The sequence below is a fragment of the Capsella rubella genome, unplaced genomic scaffold (genome assembly GCF_000375325.1).
Source record: "Capsella rubella cultivar Monte Gargano unplaced genomic scaffold, Caprub1_0 scaffold_6, whole genome shotgun sequence".
In the NCBI taxonomy this organism is placed as follows: domain Eukaryota; kingdom Viridiplantae; phylum Streptophyta; class Magnoliopsida; order Brassicales; family Brassicaceae; genus Capsella; species Capsella rubella.
In genome coordinates, this window is record NW_006238918.1 from 4,611,555 (window position 1) to 4,632,237 (window position 20,683).

Sequence of the window (20,683 nt, forward strand, 5' to 3'; positions counted from 1 at the left end):
CGAACGCAAACACAAACTTTTTATGCCTTAAGCTAGCCATTGTACCATCTTTCGTTAACAAAATGAATATATAGACAAATTGAAAAAATACGAGGTACAATTTGTTATACTTCAGAATGTTTGATCTAAGATCGATGTTTTACGCAATATTTCACTACTTGTATTATAAACTCCCATTCCAGCTATATGATTTAATATAAAATCCTGTTTTGAGGTCTTGCCTAGCATTTTGGGATTGAACTATATATTTTTCGTTAATCAATTTGCACGTCAATTCAGAAATAATAAGATGGGACTGTGTTTGAGTAAACTCGAAATAGTCATATAAATGTATCTTACATAGACGTATTCCACGAATGAGCTGTTAATGTATGGTTGATGAAGAGTCAACCTCATGACGAGTCTAGTGTTTTTTCCCGTACGTACGATTACGAAGTTATGGTCCTATTTATATCTTGTAATTCTCCATAGCTCTCCCATTTATATATATTTCCACCGACTTCTTCAAATAGTCTCTCTACCACACTTTGATATCTTTCTTGTATCATCCAAAGATCTCACTTACATCACTTCTTTTCTCCCTCTCTTTCTCTTACTCTCTAACCATTAAATTGCCCACCGTTTTTTAACTTTTGTTATAATGATCTGTATTCAACACGAATCACATCGACCACGACAAAAAAACACAGAGAGTTATAATTGTGAAGATCTGTGCATGCATGTTTTGAAACCCCCACTATTGGTTATTTTGGTATGTCACATATAATAATAAACAAAATAACATAACACCATGTATTATTCACTGCGATGCATTCATCACATAAGGCCAAAAACAATATGGCCAGATTAAATATCTCCATTCACAATTTCCCAACAATAATTATAAAAGAAAGAAAAAAAAAAAGACCAAAGAACGTAAGAGTATTCTGAGAGACAAAGTTGTAGGATTTGTAGCAATAGGAGTGAGCAAAAGAGTATGGGACTCACAGAACAAAAATAAATAATCTTGGTATTGAGTGAAAAGTTTCCATATAAGCAAAACGAACAATCTCTCAACAATCTTATCTACCTTTCCCTTACCCTCTCTCTACTTGTGTCTTCTTTCCCAACAAATATATACCTAAATGATCTTGACATGAGCTTGTTTAGAAAAACTCCACATCCTAAGAAAATTTAGCCTTGTTCCTATGTATATCTTCTTTAATGGTTGTTCATATATTATTTGGTTTGCAGTGATTTCGGGTCATCAACCAAATCACAGACACATGGATTATATATATATATATATATATATATATATATATATTATATTTTAACTTTTAGAAAATTACTAAAAATAATTACATATATTTCCCGTTCAGGTTCTACAAATACGCAAACAGTATAATATTTATTACCAAAATTAATGTTATCATTTATTAATAATTTCGGATTCTTCTCAATTTATGCATCCAAAACCAGTCAGCACAAATCGCACTACACTATAAACCCACGGTTAAAAAGTGAGTCCCGAATATCCTCGTTAAATTACATAGTTTAACCATTCCTATTATAACCGTGGTTAAAACTGTAAAATTTGTGTTTCAATAAATTGTCACACTCTTCTTCTATCCCTGGCGCTCACTTCTTTTCAAGCTCTCTCTCTCTCTTTTTCTCTCTCTCTCTTCTTGAGCCTCGCGTCTGCAAAGAGACAAAACCCAACCCTGAGACTTCGGTCAACGGCTTGCGGCGGCGTATAAGGATCATACATATACTCCGACAATGACGGTTTTCTCCGGCAAACAAGTCGTTCCTGTGGATTACGAAGCCGAGGTATCGCAGCGGCTTTTAGACGCCATCCTCGACGGAGATTTCAAAACGGCGTCGGACTGCGTCTCCGATCCGCTCGTCGACGTTAATTTCGTCGGCGCCGTCAGCTTAAAAACGAGGAGGAGCGAGGTGGTGCTCCGTGATGAATCACCGAGTGAAGTCCGAGTCGAGTATGAGGAGTTCAAAACTGATGTAACGGCGTTGTTCCTCGCCGTTAATTTCGGAAACGTAGCTCTCGTCAAGAAGTTACTGGTAAAACTTTTTTTTATTTCAGCCGTTTCTTAACGTTTTTAGCTTTTAGATTTTGAAACTGATAAAACAAAAAAAAATCTGCAATTAATTATACAAATTTGTTGTTATTTAATAAGCAATCGGTTTCGAATTATGTTTTTTAAAAAAAATAATCTTCCATCATTTAATTATTTTGATTTACTTCTGAGTTGAATTTTTTTTGTTACGTTCCATTGACGCAATCGTTGGAGAATTGATTTCCTCGTGATTTCCTTTTTCTTTTTAAATTTAAATTGCGTATTTTGCTGCTTAGTGGGTGATTCGTTCGTGGTACCTTTTTATGTATGTCTCTTGAATTAAAAGACCCAAAAATATACTCCTGTTCTGTCTGAACGCTTTACTTTACTCTTTTTTTCTTCCTCTCTTTCGAAATTCAAATTTCGGACACTGAATATTTTTTATTCTCTCTGCTTTTTAACTTGGAACTGGTTTCATTTATCTCGTTTTGATTTCATGATAGTTCTGATTTACTGGCGTGTGATTATTTCTGAATTTGTTTTCCTCATCAAGTAACAGAGTACTCTTTTGAATATTACTCTGTTACTTGGCTTTACCAATTTTTTTTTTTTACTTTAAAAAACGTGGATCGGATTCCGTGCTAGCTTTTAAAATTCATAACCTGTTGACTAGCTTCAATCTCACTGGTGAGGGGGTGTTAGGAATCTTCCAAGATGCAAAAAAAATGCAAAATGTTAAAATAAAGAAAGAAGATTTGTATTTCTAGTACCGAGTTATATTTTCAATCACACACATATAAACTTTGCACTTTCTTGATAGTCACAGAATCTGTTACTGGATGCTATAATTTTTGGATCTGAATTGTTCTTCAATGATGGATATTTTGAGACACAAGAGTTTTCCAAAGCTCACTATTTGGGTTTTGCAGTGATAATTGAGTGATTTGATTTGATTCCCTTGTTTTCCTGAAAGGAACTTATGACTTTTTAGTACGACAAGAAAGTGCTGATATAACACCATGTAGCTTGTTTGTGAAACAGAACCTGAGGCCCCCCCTCCCATTAGGTGTTGTCACTTGTCATTGGCTTCATCTAGTGTAGACGAATACTATATTCGCATACTTCCCTCTTTCCTTATAAGTCATCATCAAATGTCTGAGATCAAGCCATGCTTCTGTGTGTCAGGGTTGTTCCCTCATGTTCATGTAGATCCAGTTCAATTATTCACTTCCCATTATTGTATAACTTACTACTATACACTGTTCTTTTTTTTGTCTTCTTCTGGTCTTTGTATGTCACCCCACGTGAGTCTTTCGCATTTTGCAGTATAGATTAACCAAATATTTTACGATCTTAACAGTGCTCTGACCTTTACTGTAATATCATCTCACAGAACATTGGAGCTGATGTGAACCAGAAGCTCTTCAGGGGATTCGCAACTACTGTAGCTGTAAGGGAAGATCATTTCGATGTATTTGAGATTCTACTCAAAGCCGGTGCTTCTCAGCCTGCCTGTGAGGAAGCTCTAGTAGGGGCGAGCTGTCATGGACGCTCTAGGTTCGCTGAGCTGCTCATGGGAACTGATCTTATTCGTCCTCAAGTAGCTGTTCACGCTCTAGCCACTGCTTGTTGCAGAGGTTTTGTGGATGTCGTAGGGACCTTGCTCAAAGTAAGTTTTCATCTTGTGGTTTCAAAATTTGACCACTTTAGGTTTGTTCAATAACATCTAACAGAAGACATTGCTTCATTACAGTGCGGAGTAGATGCTAATTCAACCGATAGGCTTCTTCTTCAATCTTCAAAACCTTCTCTTTACACAAATGTTGATTGTACAGCTCTTGTCGCTGCCATTGTCAATAGGCAAGTCTCTTCCGTCCGCGTGTTACTACAGGTAATTTTTGGCTCTGCAAAATTAAAAAATTGTTTCCTTGCATAAGGAGAGAATATGTTTCTAAGACATCCAAGCTTTTCTTGTGATGATATGCACAGGCTGGTGTCAAGACAGATATTATGGTGAGGCTTGGAGCATGGTCATGGGACACCAACACTGGAGAAGAGTTCAGGATTGGAGCTGGAGTGGCTGAGCCTTACCCTTTGACCTGGTGTGCTGTAGAATACTTTGAAACAAGTGGCGAAATTTTACGTTTGTTGCTCAAAGTTCAGTCTCCGAGCGCTCCCCATAACGGTCGGACACTTCTCCATCATGCTATCCTCTGCGGCAACCAGGAAACAGTGAGAGTCCTCCTAAACTGCGGCGCCGATCCAGAAACCCCTATAAAAACTTCACGAGGCATTGGACTCCGACCAATTCATATTGCTGCACGTGATGGATCAGTGGAGATTATACAACAACTGCTTAGCTTTGGCTGCGACATAAACTCGAAGAATGATGCTGGGAATACAGCCCTGTTGATCTCTACAAAACACAAACATTCAGAGTGTGTAAAGGTGCTCGCCCTTGCTGGTGCTGATTTCGGTTTAGTGAACAAGTTTGGTCATTCTGCTCTTTCGACCGCTGAGTTAAACAAGTGGTCTCCCGGACTAGAACGAGTAATTCTTGAAATGATCCGGTTTGGTGTGGTTCCACATTCAAGCAACGCTTCCGTATTCTCGCCTTTGCTATATGTGGCTCAAGTAGGAGATGCGGAGGCGCTTAAAACTCTTGTAAAAGCTCAAGACATCTTCCTAGACTATCAAGACGAGGAAGGTTTTTCGGCTGCAATGCTAGCGGCCATGAATGGCCACGTTGAAGCATTCAGAGTCCTAGTCTACGCTGGTGCAGACATGAAGCTATACAACAACTCTGGTGACACAGTAGTCTCTCTGTCTGAGCAGAATGGTAATCGTGACGTGATAGAGAAGGTGATGCTCGAGTTTGCTCTTGAGAAGGACAATAGGAACATGGCAGGCGGGTTCTACGCTCTACACTGTGCTGCACGCCGTGGAGACGTCAAAGCAGTGGAGCTTTTGAGTGGAAAGGGATACGATCTGGACATCCCGGATGGAGATGGCTACACTCCACTCATGCTTGCGGCCATAGAAGGCCGTGGACATATGTGTGAATTTCTAATCTCCCGTGGTGCAAACTGCAATGCTAGGAACAGAAGAGGGGAAATGCTACTGGATCTCGCGACTGGTGATGCGGAGAAGGTGATCCGTAACGAGTTGTCCCGGAGGTTTGTGATAGAAGGAAGCAGTGTGATGAAACACACCAAGGGAGGGAAAGGGAAGAAGCATGTGAAGGGATTGAGAATGTTGGAATCAACTGGATTACTAAGTTGGGGAAAGTCGCGGAAGAGGAACGTGGTGTGCAAGGAAGTAGAGATCGGGATGAGCCAGCGGTTCAGGAAGAACCGAAGGGGAAAAGACAATGCAGGGGAGGAAGAAGAAGGGATTTTCCGGGTAGTGACTACGGAAAACAAGGAGGTTCATTTTGTATGTGAAGGTGGGCTGGTGTGTGCACAGATGTGGGTGAGGGGAATAAGACTTGTGACCAGAGAGACTATTTGTGGGATAATTCAGATTAAAAATTAGAGTGTTGTTTTGTATATAAAGAAGTTTTGAGAAAGGGAGCTTCATTTTGAAGGTAGTGTGCTTCTGGTTGTGTCGGGGCCTGGGGGTGTTTATAGTTGTTTGGTTGGCTTAAGAAGATAAGGTTCAAATTCCTGGTCTGATATCTGCAGTATATTTGTGTAGTAGCTCGAGTTGCATATGAATTGTACCTAGTTGATTTGAAATCCTCCAAATTGATTATTACCTTGGCCAGAAGAGAGAATATTTCAAATGTTGGCTTTACATGGATTCATAGCCTTAGATCCAGCACTGAGATTCGGCATATGATCAGGACCTGGATACTAAAAAAAAAACTTGAGGTACCTGTCTCTTTTAAAAGAACAAGCTGTTTTAAAAAAGCAATACAACACACATGAAGTCAGCACTTTTTGTTTATGAGTCACCAACTCAACAAGCAATAATCAACACAGACAAATAGAGAAACTTTGATCTTCTAATCGCTATTGTAACCATCATCATCATTATCCTTATCTTCATGGTCTCTCACCACTCGTTCTATGAACTGTTTTCGAACTCCAGCCATCACAGCTTCCCTTGAGGAGTCATCGTCTCCTCCTTTGCCATCATTAAGAACTGGCTCTGATTGACAGAGAAGTAAGGCTACACCTGAAAAACCAAATCAGTTGCAAGTATGTTCAGACATGAGTCTACAACCATTCTGCTCAAAGAATGATACAATCGCAAATGTGGTCACATCAGGTATCAGATCAGAAAAAAAGCTAGAGATGCAAAATGACATAATCATCAAAAACAAATGCACAATGATTATATCAGACAAAGAAGGCTTCAAACTTACTCTCTGGGGTGCACCTACGGCCAAAGCTCTTCAAGCCTACATGAGTTCCTTTAACGGCGCCATGGTGATACACGAGCAAGGTAGGAAGATTACAATCAGGATAGTTCGGAATACAATCAGTAGATATTATCTTAACGAACTTCGTTGCTGGATATCTACTGGCCAATTCTTCTAGACAACCCAATAGTAAACCACACTCTGCAACACTATCAAAGAGCAACAAGAACAATATGCCTTAATAGTGTCTCAAGCATGTAATTAGACTGGTTCGTCAAAAGGAAACTTCATTCACAAATACTTCAAAAGCATACCCATCTTTGTGTAGACATACAACAACCCAATCTTCAGCAGAGGCTTGTGTAACCTCCCGTACGAAATCAGATCCCGAGATGGGAGTCACAGTTCCATATCTTCTAACTTTAGCAGCTTCTCTTAGCTCGGACAACCTCTTCTTCCTATCAAAGCATCAAAACACATGAGCGCTTGTGAAGCATGAAGTGTGTTGCACAATAAGTCTAGCCTATCCACCAAAATCTGAAATTAGACACTACCCTTAACTGCATTCATATCCAAAACACAAACGAATCGAGAAATATCAGAGCTTGATAATATCATTCCCGATCCAGAAGAAGATGATAAAAGAGCTGTCTAGCTAGCTATGGCAACAGATCCGAGAAAATCGAATTCACAATCTAGAATATTCATCACAGTAAGGATTCTCTACTGCAAATTAAGATGGTAAATACAAAAAAAAAAATCGAAATGTTCAATTCGATCCACGAACCTGTATTCTTCGAGGAAGCGATCATCCTCGAGATCTTTGTCGTCCTCAAGATCCTCAAGCTCCTCCTCCGTCTTCTTATCAAACCAAGCCCGGTCCTTAGGAGCTGAAGACTCGTCTTGTTCCGGAGTATAACCCGGAGGTTTGAATGCCGGAGCTTTCTCCGGTAGATTCCCCAATTTCCTCTGGATATCGTCCCATTGAGTCGACGTTCCTTCAACGTCCTTGTACACAAAATGATAATCCGCCATAGCTTATAAGCAACTTACAAAGCTTCAAATCTTCTCCTTTAGATTACACAGAGAACCTTTGAATCTGAGATGAGAAAAAAGCAGATTGCTTTGACACTCTGTGATCGCAATCTCGTTCCTTTGCTGGAAGACGACTGCAATGCTTTAAAAGGTGATCCCCGAAATTGGTCTGATTAAACCGAGCAATACCGAGGCTATTGCTTATCTGATTCATACCGAACCGAGATTATCTGGTTTAAAAGACGGTTAGCAGTCGGTTTATTCGTCTAGAGTTATGCATAGAAACCGGTCGGAGGGTATTCTCTTATATATATTTTGGGGACATGTATTTTTATGGAGAAGATCCAGAGATAATTAAACAAACAAAACACTTAGCAAAAAGATTTTGAGAGGGAGAAAAAAGGGCGATCGATTAGGGTTTTTGTTTTTCGTTTGAAAATTCTGTATCATCAATCCAAGGTTCATCGGCGAGTCATGAACACGGTGGAAGCTGTGATTGCGTCAATCCAAGGTTTATCGGCGAGTGCAGAGGATTTAGCTGCACTTCACGATCTTTTGAGAGGAGCTGAGAGCTCGCTCCGAGCCGAACCCGATTTTAATTTCTCTACTCTTGGCCAGCTCGACGCCGCGAAGCATTCCCTCGGTTACCTGTATTTCCTGTGAGTTGATTTTGTTTTGTGATGTTTTGGATTTCTCATATCTCTTACTAGATTAGGTTCTCGTTGATTTATTGTGTATACTTCTGAGGATTATTTATGATTTTGGTTACTGGAACTTGAGGTGTATAATTAGGTTACAGTTTACAAGGATGATAAGTTCTGTTATTGGATTTCTGATTTTGATTTTTTTTTTTTGTATTGTTTGATTGTTCCAGTGAGATACTTACCTGTGGTCCAATATCGGAGGAGAAAGCTTCTGCTGAGGTTCCGATAATTGCACGGTTCATCAACTCCTGCGATGCCGAGCAGATTCGATTGGCGAGTGATAAATGTAATCACTGACTTGATGGGATCTTTTTTCGTCTTTCTGTTTTTAATCTTCAAGGAGATGAATGTTTATATCTTAACTTTTTAAATATTGCAGTTGTATCTCTTTGTAAGAGATTGAAAGACCTTGTTGTGTTCATTGGAGATCCCCTGCGAGGGGTAGCGCTACTGTTGACTTCTATTCAGAAGCTTCAGGTCTCCCCCAAACGTTTGACTGCATTGCATCCGGATCTTCTTCAACTATGTTTGCAAGCAAAATGGTACAAAGCTGGTTTCTCCATTATTAGTGATGATATATTAGAGGTTGAGCAGCCAAGAGACTTTTTTCTCTATTGCTATTATGGGTAAGCTAGTTTTCCTCATTGTTGTCTTTTTTTTTTGGCCTTGATCAGTGGTTGTATCAAAACACCACATTGAATCCATCCAGTGGTGTTTGGTTTATAGTATATTCTTCTTTTTTTTAATTCTCGTCACTTTTTGACAGGGGAATGATATGTATCGGACTGAAGAGATTTCAGAAAGCATTAGAGCTTTTTTACAATGTTAGGCATTCTATTTTCTTTTCTACATGCTTATTATTCATGAGTGACTTTCATTTTAGTGTGAACTGAATTGAAGTACTTGTATCAGGTTGTGACTGCTCCTATGCATCAAGGCAATGCCATAGCAGTTGAGGCATATAAAAAGTACATATTGGTGTCTCTCATTCACAATGGGCAGGTTGGCTGTGTTCTTTACTTTTTTTTTAACTTTATTTGTGTATCTAGTTTTCTGTCGTGGGAGCAATCATATTGCACAAGGCTGAAACCATTAGATGTTTTGAGTAATGTTTGCCTCATAGTTGCATCCTGTGTCTTATTTTCTCGTCAAGGATTTGTTAATCTTATGATGTCATTCTTATAATCTTATATAATTTTTAGTTAATCCTTTGATGTTATTTTTATAACCTTGTATACAGTTTACTAACAGTCTCCCCAAGTGCGCTTCTACGGCAGCTCAGAGGAACTTCAAGAGCTACTGTGGAGTAAGTTTGAACCGTAGCCATGAGTTGTATTTTTATTTTTTGAATGGAGGCTGGTCTTTCGTTCACTTCAGTCCAAAGATTACAGTTATTTTGTACTCTGTTCCAGCTAGATTTATTTACAGTCTTATAATTTTATCGTTCACCCTTTTCTCAGCCTTACATTGAACTGGGTAATTGTTACAACGATGGGAAGATTGCTGAACTAGAGGCATTGGTTGTGGCCAACAGTGTTGATTTTGAGAAGGTAAATTTCCTTTAAACACTCACCATAGTTTTTGTACCGATATTAACAGTCATTCCTTTTTGTAACATGGGGAAATGCTATTTTTCAGGATAAGAACCTTGGATTAGTTAAGCAAGCAGTGTCATCCTTATACAAGCGTAACATTTTGAGATTGACACAGAAGTACTTGACCCTGTCACTTGAAGATATAGCCAACATGGTTCAACTTGCTAATGCTAAGGAGGCAGAAATGCATGTGCTTCAAATGGTATTGTCGTTAACATGTGATTTTTGGAAGCTTTGCTTTATTACTTTAACTGGTATTTTGTCAATATCATGTTTTCTTTCCAACCATGCAGATCCAGGATGGTCAGATACATGCTCTTATTAACCAGAAAGATGGAATGGTCAGGTTCTTGGAGGACCCTGAGCAATACAAAACTAGTGAGATGATTGAGATCATGGATTCTGCTATACAAAGGTATGTTTACGAAACCAAGTGTTTTGATAAGTTTTTTTTGGGAATACATGGCTAAAAGTTGCAACTCATAAAGCCACCATGCTTTCTCTGGGGAAAAGAAGATATGGATATCAGTGGTTTTCCAAAGTACAAGTAGTAGCATCAAACAAGATTTGTGTTTTCAAATGACTTTCAGGACTATTGGGCTGTCGAAGAATCTCTTGGCCATGGATGAGAGCTTATCATGTGACCCTCTATACCTTGGAAAGGTAACTCAAAATTCCATGTTTCATAAAGACAGTTCTGTCCTTGAACCTATGTTTCTCAGACTAAGCCGTTTGACTAATTTTGGTCAGGTTGGACGGGAAAGACAAAGGTATGACTTTGGAGACGATTTTGATACTGTCCCTCAGAAGTTCTCCATGTAAACAGCAAAAGACCAAAAGCACCAGAACTTGTCTCAAAGGCAACCGTAGTTGTGAATCTTGAGGATGTTTCTTTTGGTTTCTTTGTTCATTTTTGTTGGTTTGAAAAGTTTCATATTTTTGTCACATTGGCCAACAAGTAGAGAAGATCATTATGGACCCGCAAATCTTTAAAATACTGCCCTTTGCCGCGTCTCTTTGGTGTGCTAATCTAAGCGACTCTTTTAACTCCTCAGTTCACATGATATAGTAGTCAAAACGCTGTCGTATCCAATCTGCTTTAATGTTAAAAACTGCGTGTCGTTTTATGGAAACTGATAGGCTGCCGTTTCGTTGTGTTTTGGGCTACTTCAGGCCCATTTCGATCTCGCTAAGCGCCAAGTATATTTTTATTTTGTTTTACTAATTTTTTATGTCGCATCTTCTCCATTTCGTTTTCAACCTGATTTCTCATTTCCCTCTCTTATCCTCAATGGAAAAAATAATCTGAGAAAACGCAGGTGAAGAACAAAGCTAAATCCTCAGATTCGGCGCCGGAGAATCTTTAAGTTTCGACATAATCGGAATCTTAGATTTTGATAATTCCTATGGAAGGGGTTATCACATGTTTCCATTCTAAATGCGTCGCTCTTCCAATTCGTTCTTTACCACTTTCTAGGGTTTCTTCACTTCCTCGGTGGAGGAACACTAATTTGGTCTCTTCATCGAGATCGGTTCTTCGGAGGAGCTTGTGCGTTTCGGCTTCGAGCTCAGATACTTTAGTCGCTGGCGGTTCACCAAAGGAAGACGAAAGACAGAGCAAAGCATCGAGCAGAAAGGAAGGAGATGACTCCGAGGATTTGAAGTTTTGGATGGACAAGAATGGTTTGCCACCTTGCAAGGTTGTTCTTAATGAGAGACCAGCTCATGATCAGAAGCATAAACCCATACATTATGTTGCTGCTAGTGAGGATCTTCAGGTGGTTGACTTAGCATTTCAGCATTTCAGCAAAGATTTATTTGCTTTTATACACTTCCATCGGGTTTTTCAAGTCCAATTTCTGGGATCTTATAGTGCATGTGTCCTACTAATCTGTCTTTTACAGAAGGGTGATGTGGCGTTTTCAGTTCCCGATTCTTTGGTGGTCACACTGGAAAGAGTTTTGGGAAACGAGACTATTGGTATGAGCCATTCCCTATTACGTTTCCCAGTCGAGGATTCCACTGTTTCAATAATGCGATTGTATTCAGATTAGACTTTGTTATATCCTCTTACTTGATTGCAAACCGAGAGTAGGAATAGGGAAATTTTGATGCTTATCTGAAGCCACTTTTCATGCAGCCGAACTGTTGACGACGAACAAATTGTCAGAACTGGCTTGCCTAGCTTTGTATTTGATGTATGAAAAGAAACAAGGAAGAAAATCAGTTTGGTATCCCTATATAAGGGAACTTGATCGTCAAAGAGGAAGAGGTCAGTTAGATGCGGAGTCTCCGTTGCTGTGGTCAGAGGCTGAGTTAGATTACCTAACTGGTAGTCCGACCAAGGTATTGCATTAGTGTATGCATGACATGTAATGAACTAGTCTAAAGGGTTCTCAATTCTGATCTTCTGTAACATGGTTCAGGCCGAAGTTCTTGAGAGGGCTGAGGGGATCAAAAGAGAATACAATGAGCTCGACACTGTCTGGTTTATGGCTGGATCTTTGTTTCAGGTGTTTGACCAATATATTTGCTACCTAAGACTTCGACTTCTGTTTTTCAATTTGATATATGGAATGCTAAACCGCGGCAGTGGACTTACATCATGTGATTTTTTTTTGCAGCAATACCCGTTTGACATACCAACTGAAGCATTTTCATATGAGATTTTCAAACAGGCATTTGTTGCCATTCAGTCCTGTGTGGTGCATTTACAAGTAATTATATTTCTTTTAAGATTTCCTCTTCACAACTTGTATGTCTTATCGTGTTTAAAAGAATACCGAGTTAGTTATAACAATATGGTATTACCTCTACTACTCTATAGCTAAATCTAAAGTTTAGCTTGTAGCTCATCAACTAGTCAGGCGTTGATTGTTGCTTCTTCTAATTTAAATTGTCTTCCTGTACTCAGAATGTCGGTTTGGCTCGTCGTTTTGCTTTGGTTCCCCTTGGCCCTCCCTTGTTGGCCTATTGTTCCAACTGCAAGGCAATGCTTACTGCTGTTGATGGTGCTGTTGAACTCGTGGTAGATAGGCCATATAAGGCTGGTGATCCTATAGTTGTCTGGTACGTCTGTGAGCCAAACTGCTTCCGACAGGTTGCTTATAATTCTGATCTATCATTCATACTTTTGCACTTCCTCCTTCATTTGAAGGTGTGGGCCACAACCTAATGCGAAGTTGCTTCTGAACTATGGATTCGTTGATGAAGATAACCCTTATGACAGAATAATAGTTGAGGTAATAATGAAGCTTTGTTGTGTCAGTGTAAACACTAGTGTAGTGTGATTTTCTCACTGTTTGCATGTTTTATGCATCATATGCACTCCAGGCAGCGTTGAACACTGAGGATTCTCAATATCAGGACAAGAGAATGGTTGCTCAAAGGAACGGAAAGTTATCCCAACAAATTTTTCAGGTGTGAACTTGTGAGTTGTGACTTTCTCGATTGAACAAGTCTACTCTGAGATGTTTTTCCTGATTTGTGTTTTGCATCCACCACAGGTACGTGTGGGAAAAGAAAGAGAAGCTGTCCAAGACATGCTTCCCTACCTACGGTTGGGTTACATGTCTGATCCGTCTGAAATGCAATCAGTAATTTCGTCCCAAGGTCCAGTTTGTCCGGTAAGTAGAGGATGAGTGACCTGGCAAGCCTTTTACTAAGCAATATTTTGACATTACCTTGATTGCGTCAAATGATCAGTCCCTTGTGAGGCCTCCAATGTTACTCCTACATAGAAAGTTGTTTACACTCTTGTAAAGGTTTAACTCTCCGTCTCTTTTGTAGATGAGCCCTTGCATGGAAAGAGCAGTACTAGATCAGCTTGCTAATTACTTCATGAGACGGTTAGCTGGCTACCCTACTACTCCGAAAGAAGATGCTGCATTGGTATGTCGTTAGACTTTTTGATTGCTACCTAACAAAACACTATTTTTTTTGTGTGGATTTCCTGCATGATATTAATAAATTTCTGGGTCAATAGTTGGCAGATCCTAGTTTGAGTCCTAGGAAGCGAGTGGCAACCAGGCTTGTCCAATTGGAGAAGAAAATACTAGCTGCATGCCTTACGACAACAGTGGATTTGTTAAATCAGTTGCCTGATACAAGCATCTCCCCATGCCCAGCACCATATGCTCCATCCTTAAAATAAAAAAAAGGCACTTATCTCCTCCCCTCTCTCACTTGATAACTAGTATCTTCTAACTTTAAAAGTATGTTGGTTCAGGTTCGTGTTGTAGCTGCAATTTGTGGGACATGGCAGAAGAGTAATTCGTTCTCGTGTCTTTGATCAATTACAATCTGAGGTGGCTTAACGATAGTCAGTTTTTGTTATACAAGTCTAGATCTGATCCTAGCGTATGCTGCTCAAAAACATGACTAGGAAGTTTCCCAATTAATTTTGATTTTGTAAGATTTCTTAATAGCTGCAAGCTGAAATCTACCTTCTTATAGAAGGCTTAACAATTCCTGGATTCAGAAGTTGAAAAAAGTGTTAATACATTTCAAATTGAAATTGCAGGTATGTAGGGGTACTAGGAGCGTTACCTATCGCTTGACATGCAAATGTTTCAGCCAATGATTGTCCTTTTTCTTTCAACAATGAAGCTTAAGTCGCATTGTAGAAATCCTGCGAAATGTAATTACAGACATGAACCTTTCTGAACTCGCGTTGTGTTCAGTTTAAGTGCTTTTTTTTTTTTTATGTTGAGAGTCGTGTTCAGTTTTTCTGTTATAGCTTCAAAAGCCTAATGGAAAACAAAAACGTCAAGACGAGCAGATAGAACTAATAAAAACGGCACGCGTTTCTTTGACTGCGTTGACTCATAAAAATCTCCGCATCTAAAATATCTAATGGTGTCTATCTCTAGCTAGATCAAGGGTTGAAGCTGAAGTACCCTAGTCCGTCCGATTCAAATCCGACGGTGTATATTGATCGTTCTTTGCCGAAACTCGATAACCGCTGCACCGTTATGGTGGAAATCAGAAAGTGAAGAGAAGAGAGAGATAATCAGATATATTTCTCTCTCTCTCTCTCTCTCTACTCTCTCGGTCGTCTTCGCCATCTGCCTTTTCTAATTTTATCAAGCTTTAGGGTTTTACTAGTCGTGCTCCCTTCGCTCCTCTAAGGTTTCACTTCTTCTTACCTTTTCTCTGCCTTCCGCTTCAGCTGGATCATCGGTTTTCACAATTACTCTCAAGTTCAGTCGGTCTTCTTTGCGTATTCGGTCTTCACTTCCCTGGGGCAATTCGAAGTGTTTACGAGTTCATATATGAATTGATAAAACTAGGGTTTTGTGTCTATCGAATCGAGATTTCTGGTTTCTTCGTCTGCGGTGTTATATTAGATTTGTTTCAGAGATTTAGCTTTCTCAAGCAAATCCGCACCGTAAGTTTCCTGCAGGATTAGACTGATCCGGGGATAGACGCGAGACTAAGGGAATCAAATCAGAACTTCGTCGATATGACTGTGAGAAACGGTGGTTTCCCTGGAGATTATTGTTTTGAGACACCCGGTGGAGATTATGATGACGGGTCTGATAGCCCTAGTGCCTCAGAGGGTTCTAATTGTTCCAAAAGAAAGCTCGGCCGGTTAAACTATACTGACCATGAAACGTTTGGTGTCTCGAAAATGGTATTACCCTTGTCTGGCATGTCATCATCAGATAGGAAAGAGTTGATTCGTAGGCTAAGACAGGAGCTTGAACAGGTTAGGTATTTCCAGAAGAATTTTGAGCTTTCTAGATCAGTGGCTATCACTAGTTCTTCTGCAAGTGGTTTGAGTCAAGCCAAGAGTTTTGGAAAGTCTCGATGCTCCACTGGGCCAGGAAAGACAGTGAACCCCGTAAGTGCTGCGGCTAAACCAACTCCTGTTACTACTGCAGTGATGCTTCTGATGAAGCAATGTGAGGCGCTCCTAAAAAGATTGATGTCACACCAGTATGGTTGGGTCTTCAATACTCCCGTGGATGTTGTCAAGCTGAACATACTGGATTATTTTACTATTATTAAGCATCCAATGGATTTAGGAACTGTTAAGAATAAGTTAACTTCGGGGACATATTCATGTCCGTCAGAATTTGCTGCTGATGTCCGGCTTACCTTTAGCAATGCAATGACGTATAATCCACCTGGTAATGATGTTTATGTCATGGCTGATACACTTCGCAAGTTTTTCGAAGTGAGGTGGAAGACTCTCGAGAAAAAATTATCCGGAACTAAAACTCACACTGAACCGAGTAACTCAGATGCCCACGAGGAAAAACGGATTGTAATACCTGTACCTATGCCTAAGAAGAGGAAGACCAGTCCAGTGGACTGTGGGAACATCTTAGAGCCTGTTAAGAAGGTTATGACTGGTGAGGACAGACTCAAGCTTGGCAGGGATTTGGAGTCCTTGACTGAGTTCCCAGCACAGTTAATAAATTTTTTGAGAGACCACAACTCAAATGAAGGGGCGGTTGGAGATGATGAGATCGAGATTGACATTGACATTAATGATCTCAGTGACCAGGCCTTGTTTCAGCTGCGAGATCTCTTAGACGGGCATTTGCGAGAGAGCGAAAACAAAATATCAAGTGCTGAACCCTGTGAAATAGAGGTATTTCTCCTTCTATATATCATGTTTGAATGATTTAATAGCACCATGACTGCTGATATGGAAAATATTACTTATTGCAGCTTTTGCATGGATCAGTGCCAGGGAGTTCATCAATGCAACATTGTGATGGTTAGCTTATAGCCTACTTGTTGTTTGATAAATTTTTCTGGTTGACTATTTGATCAGATTGACACTTTCTGACTGCATCTTTATTATATATAGCGAGTGAAATAGATGATGAGGTTGTTGACATTGGTGGAAATGAACTCCCAAATTCAAGCATTTGTCCTGTCACGATAGAAAAGGATCTGGTGTTTGGAAACTCTAATGGTATCTTTCTTTAGCTTGTTTATTTTGTCATTATTGTTTAATGAAACTTTTGTTGGGGTTTGGTTGTTGCATTTATTATTTTCAAATCCGGACCTCAAATGATGTCAGGCAGAAGTGGTTATGTATGTAGCCATATTACTGCTGGTATAGTATGTCAGGCAGAAGTGGTTATGTATGTAGCCATATATTACTAGCACTCTTTCTTTTTTATCTTCTGCATTATGTATTTGGAGACTGATTTTTGCTGTGAAATGAAAGCGACTGATATTTGTGTAACCGTTTGAAAGTAGGAGGCCTTTTACATTCACTTGTTTGAAAGCAACTAAAATATGAAGTGTATTTTGTTTTCCGTTTCTTGTTTTTGTTGTGAATTTCAGACTATCCCCTGGATCGTACTAACTTCTGATTGCTCCTTTTTGGATGCATATAACTGATCCAGGTAATAGCTTGGAAAATGTGTTCGGTGGTCCTAATATCTCAAGTTTACCAAGGACATCAAAGGTACATATGATAAGGGTCTGGAATAACATGAAAAGTTGGATAACTGAGCTTTCGTGCGACACAATGTATATGTCTATGTGGATGTCTTTTTTACTTTCTCACAAAGTTAATATAATTTGATATGGAGGATATACTCTTTGACCACAGTTTTGTTACTGCTGGTATAATATGAAATGGATGGTATAGTCTGTGTGTATCCTGATATACCTAGAAACAACTTGCTTGATGATTCCCAGATTTGTTAGGTAATCTAATTGTTTCTTTGTGCTCCTGTCCTGCGCTGATATAGGGGATTGAAAACATGGATCTTGAATCTACGTTGGATGGAGCTACAAGTGCTTCCCCAATGAGAGGATGTGAGTATATTTTCTTTTATTAGTGCTTAAAATTTTGGTTTTGCTTGCTGGAACTTATGATATGTTATTTCCGTTCAAGTAGCATTGTCTGGTGGGTTAGATCAGCTGGAAAGTGCATCTCAGGAGAAAATAAGTTCTGTTGAAGAGGTCGATTGTCAGCAAGATGGTAAGATAAGAAGTGTGGCAGAAAAATATTTCTGCTCTTGTGTCTGAGGTGGCATCTCACTCTTGACCCTTTAATACACTAGGAAATAGTGGTCAGAATGAGAAGCAACTACCTCCTGAAAAGATCTACAGAGCTGCTTTTTTAAAGAATCGATTTGCAGACTTGATTTTGAAATCCCGCGAGAAACCTCTTAACCAGGTTTGTTGTGGGTTCGGACCCACTATTTAAGTCCTTTATAACCTTTGAAATGAATTTTCTTAAATTGTATGTATTCCTGAGATCAGAATGACACAAGAGACCCGGAGAAGCTGCAGCGTGAGAGAGAAGAACTTGAGCTTCAAAAGAAGAAAGGTTTGCTTCCTGGAATTACTAGTTCAAGTGTAGTTGGTTAAATTTACCATCTCTACGTGATAAAATTATACTGCAACCTGATATGTGCCCTTTCTTAACAGAGAAAGCGCGATTACAAGCAGAAGCCAAGGCAGCTGAAGAAGCTCGTAGGAAAGTTGAGGCACAAGCTGCAGCTGAAGCAGCGGCTGAGGCTAAGAGAAAGCTGGAGCTTGAAAGAGAAGCAGCACGCCAGGCATTGATGGAGGTAAAGATGTTTATTACTGCGTTGCATGTGAAAGACATTCCTTGGTTCATTGTATTTCATACCAGCTGAATGGATTAGTCATAACTATATTGTGATGGATGAACTCTATGGTTAAGAATCAGAAAAGGTATTTAAGGAAGAAATTTGGAATATCTAGCCCCACTGTTTGACTGAAACATGAGTTTTCATGGTAAATGATGCAGATGGAGCAGTCGGTTGAACTCAATGAAAACGCAAAGTTTCTCAAGGATCTGGAGCTGCTCAAAACAGTAAACACAGACCATTTGACAAATTCAATAGAGGAGGATGGGCCTGATGTGTCTCATGATGGGTTGCGTAGTTTCAGTTTTGGGGGTAGTAATCCTCTGGAGCAGCTTGGGCTGTTTATGAAACAGGATGAGGATGAGGAGGAAGCTGATCTGCTCACTTCACCAGCTCCTGGGATTGATATAGAAGAGGGAGAGATTGATTGAGCTTGTGTGAAGATCCACAAAGTCAAACTAAAGAATTATCTGGATTCTGAATCCAAAAAAAGAAAATATCTACTGTGTGTGATACAGTAGGCCCAAGCAGAGAGAGAGAGGCGTCCAGTGTAATATGTGACTGAGGAGAGGATTGGTAGTAAGCGTGGAAACATGGTCATTCATGAATTTAAGTTTTACTTGGAATGTTCGTGAGAAATGGCTTCTTCTAGTCTTAAAAAACTATTTCCTTGTTTGCGTTGTGCTGTGTTGGTCGTGGATTCTCTTCGTGCAGCAAAGACATGTGATTCGTGTGTAACAGTAAAATAAAAATTTGATAATTCGATTCTAACATTATAATGTTTTAACAGATTAAATATAAGATAAAAGGAAACTCGAAATATCTCCAATTACTCGATTCTGCAATTTGATATCCTGACCCTGACTAAGGGATTCTCTGCATGCCAGCTTTGTTTTTACTTGCGACTTCCCTATAGAATCAGGCTAGCCATTGGGAGCTGATAAAGTAAGCAATTCACAGTGGCGACTCCGACGCAGCTAGATTTCTCTTCCCCTGTTGTTGATGGTGGCGGTGACTACTCCGACGATACCTCTCCATCTTTCTCCCGACGACGAAAACCTCCACGGAAGCCTGCCTCAAAACGTGCTGCTTCCGAAACACTAACAGAAGAAGAGACGAAGAAGAAGAAAAAGAAGAAGGTTAGGAACAACAACAACAACAACAAGTTGGCTTCTCCGATGAGCAACCGGATCTGGAACGAAGAAGATGAGCTCGCTATCTTAAAGGTCTTTTATACTTTGTTTCATGTACTTCGTTACCGATGATTGCGTTGTGAGGTTTTGTGATTCCTTAAAGCCACCACAATTCTGATAATGCTCAGGGGCTAGTTGATTACCGAGCAAAGACAGGGTTCGAGACCAAAATTGATTGGGATGCTTTTTATCGTTTCGTCGGAGGTTCCATTCATGTGAAAGTCTCTAAGGATCAGCTGTCGAGTAAGATCAGGAAGTTGAAAAAGAAGTTTCTTCTTCACATGGAGAAGATCAATCAAGGAAATGATCCGCATTTTACTAGGTCTAGTGACTCTGAAGCTTTTGGGTTTTCAATGATGATTTGGGGCCAAACTGATGCTGAATTTGCTAATATGGATAAAGCACACCAGAGCGAGACTCAAGTAAGTGACACAACTGTATTTGATTTCATCTCTTTTGAATCAGTTTCCTTTTTTGCCACTAATGCTTATTGAATGATTTGGATATTGTTGAATCAGGAGGAGATGTTTAAGGAGGACGAGGTTGTCGCCTTAATTGGCAATGGGACAGCTAAAAGTGACTTTGATGATGGAAACGGTACTGCTGGAAAAGAGAATGATGGTAACAAGGACGATGATGAGTTGTGCGCAGTGCAGGATGCATTTGAGACCATGATGTCTCAAGGTTTAAGTGATTATCAGAAGAAGTTGCATGTTAAGAAGCTGATGAACCTCGGAACTGAGAAAAGAAGAGAGTTGAGCAATGAATGGAAAGCGTTATGTGTTGAGGAAAGTAAATTGAATATCAAGAAGCTTCGATTTTCAGCAAACCTTGCAGAGGCAGCAAATTAAATGATAGATGAAATGAAGAAAGCCACTTGCTGCATTTGGATTCGGAATTGGCTTGGATATAATATCTAGTTAGTGAATTGGTTCTTGCTTCTTTTAGTACTCATAAACTCTTAATGGATGTGGTTCTTGTCTGTCTTCACAAAGCAACTGGAATATGTGTGCTTAGCTTCACAGGAATTGAGTTCCTAAATGGCTGCAATGTGTGAGATTTTGTGAATCTAGTTAAAAAAAACAAATTCTCATTACTGGAATGGAATAAAATAAATGACCAGTGGTATTTGTCGCTTGTGA

The 20,683-nt window shown here is 39.6% G+C and overlaps 6 protein-coding genes across 9 annotated transcripts; 5 read left to right on the plus strand and 1 right to left on the minus strand.

Annotated features, from left to right (window-relative positions):
- The first annotated feature begins 1,467 nt into the window (after positions 1 to 1,467).
- Positions 1,468 to 5,796, plus strand: LOC17882605 (serine/threonine-protein phosphatase 6 regulatory ankyrin repeat subunit A). 2 transcript variants are annotated; one of them, XM_006287060.2, is made up of 4 exons: positions 1,468 to 2,061; positions 3,451 to 3,726; positions 3,811 to 3,948; positions 4,047 to 5,796. In XM_006287060.2, the coding sequence occupies exons 1-4, from the start codon at positions 1,762 to 1,764 to the stop codon at positions 5,589 to 5,591; spliced, it is 2,259 nt and encodes a 752-aa protein (XP_006287122.1). In that variant the 5' UTR covers positions 1,468 to 1,761; the 3' UTR covers positions 5,592 to 5,796. The 2 variants fall into 2 exon arrangements, with proteins under 2 accessions (XP_006287122.1, XP_023635972.1); XM_023780204.1 differs by lacking the exon at positions 1,468 to 2,061 and adding an exon at positions 2,305 to 3,361.
- Positions 5,797 to 5,924: 128 nt separating this feature from the next.
- LOC17882424 (phosducin-like protein 3) lies at positions 5,925 to 7,577 on the minus strand. The gene is made up of 4 exons (XM_006286484.2): positions 7,211 to 7,577; positions 6,738 to 6,881; positions 6,427 to 6,632; positions 5,925 to 6,236 (listed from the first exon to the last, which is right to left on the minus strand). Exons 1-4 carry the CDS (start codon positions 7,456 to 7,458, stop codon positions 6,064 to 6,066), a joined length of 771 nt encoding a protein of 256 aa, XP_006286546.1. The 5' UTR covers positions 7,459 to 7,577; the 3' UTR covers positions 5,925 to 6,063.
- Positions 7,578 to 7,798: 221 nt separating this feature from the next.
- Positions 7,799 to 10,772, plus strand: LOC17881466 (COP9 signalosome complex subunit 3). Its single transcript, XM_006287753.2, has 11 exons — positions 7,799 to 8,117; positions 8,333 to 8,448; positions 8,542 to 8,788; positions 8,929 to 8,986; positions 9,075 to 9,164; positions 9,403 to 9,468; positions 9,623 to 9,712; positions 9,801 to 9,959; positions 10,051 to 10,172; positions 10,348 to 10,420; positions 10,508 to 10,772. Exons 1-11 carry the CDS (start codon positions 7,933 to 7,935, stop codon positions 10,577 to 10,579), a joined length of 1,278 nt encoding a protein of 425 aa, XP_006287815.1. The 5' UTR covers positions 7,799 to 7,932; the 3' UTR covers positions 10,580 to 10,772.
- Positions 10,773 to 11,020: 248 nt separating this feature from the next.
- Positions 11,021 to 14,571, plus strand: LOC111829941 (ribulose-1,5 bisphosphate carboxylase/oxygenase large subunit N-methyltransferase, chloroplastic). Of its 3 annotated transcripts, none has more exons than XR_002833206.1 (13): positions 11,022 to 11,535; positions 11,662 to 11,737; positions 11,898 to 12,103; positions 12,184 to 12,270; positions 12,382 to 12,474; positions 12,672 to 12,826; positions 12,915 to 12,999; positions 13,091 to 13,177; positions 13,264 to 13,383; positions 13,547 to 13,648; positions 13,743 to 13,917; positions 13,986 to 14,167; positions 14,280 to 14,571. XR_002833206.1 is itself a non-coding variant. In XM_023780237.1 (12 exons), exons 1-11 carry the CDS (start codon positions 11,164 to 11,166, stop codon positions 13,908 to 13,910), a joined length of 1,551 nt encoding a protein of 516 aa, XP_023636005.1. In that variant the 5' UTR covers positions 11,021 to 11,163; the 3' UTR covers positions 13,911 to 13,917; positions 14,280 to 14,571. The 3 variants fall into 3 exon arrangements, 1 of the variants encoding a protein (XP_023636005.1); XR_002833207.1 differs by having other exon boundaries at positions 13,986 to 14,064; XM_023780237.1 differs by lacking the exon at positions 13,986 to 14,167 and having other exon boundaries at positions 11,021 to 11,535.
- Positions 14,572 to 14,919: 348 nt separating this feature from the next.
- Positions 14,920 to 19,132, plus strand: LOC17882139 (transcription factor GTE9). The gene is made up of 10 exons (XM_023780236.1): positions 14,920 to 16,358; positions 16,439 to 16,487; positions 16,581 to 16,688; positions 17,128 to 17,189; positions 17,479 to 17,545; positions 17,628 to 17,711; positions 17,794 to 17,909; positions 17,996 to 18,062; positions 18,164 to 18,306; positions 18,510 to 19,132. The coding sequence occupies exons 1-10, from the start codon at positions 15,222 to 15,224 to the stop codon at positions 18,777 to 18,779; spliced, it is 2,103 nt and encodes a 700-aa protein (XP_023636004.1). The 5' UTR covers positions 14,920 to 15,221; the 3' UTR covers positions 18,780 to 19,132.
- LOC111830247 (GLABROUS1 enhancer-binding protein-like 2) lies at positions 18,987 to 20,657 on the plus strand. The gene is made up of 4 exons (XM_023781952.1): positions 18,987 to 19,088; positions 19,299 to 19,574; positions 19,670 to 19,963; positions 20,060 to 20,657. The coding sequence occupies exons 1-4, from the start codon at positions 18,987 to 18,989 to the stop codon at positions 20,390 to 20,392; spliced, it is 1,005 nt and encodes a 334-aa protein (XP_023637720.1). The 3' UTR covers positions 20,393 to 20,657.
- The last annotated feature ends 26 nt before the right edge of the window (positions 20,658 to 20,683 follow it).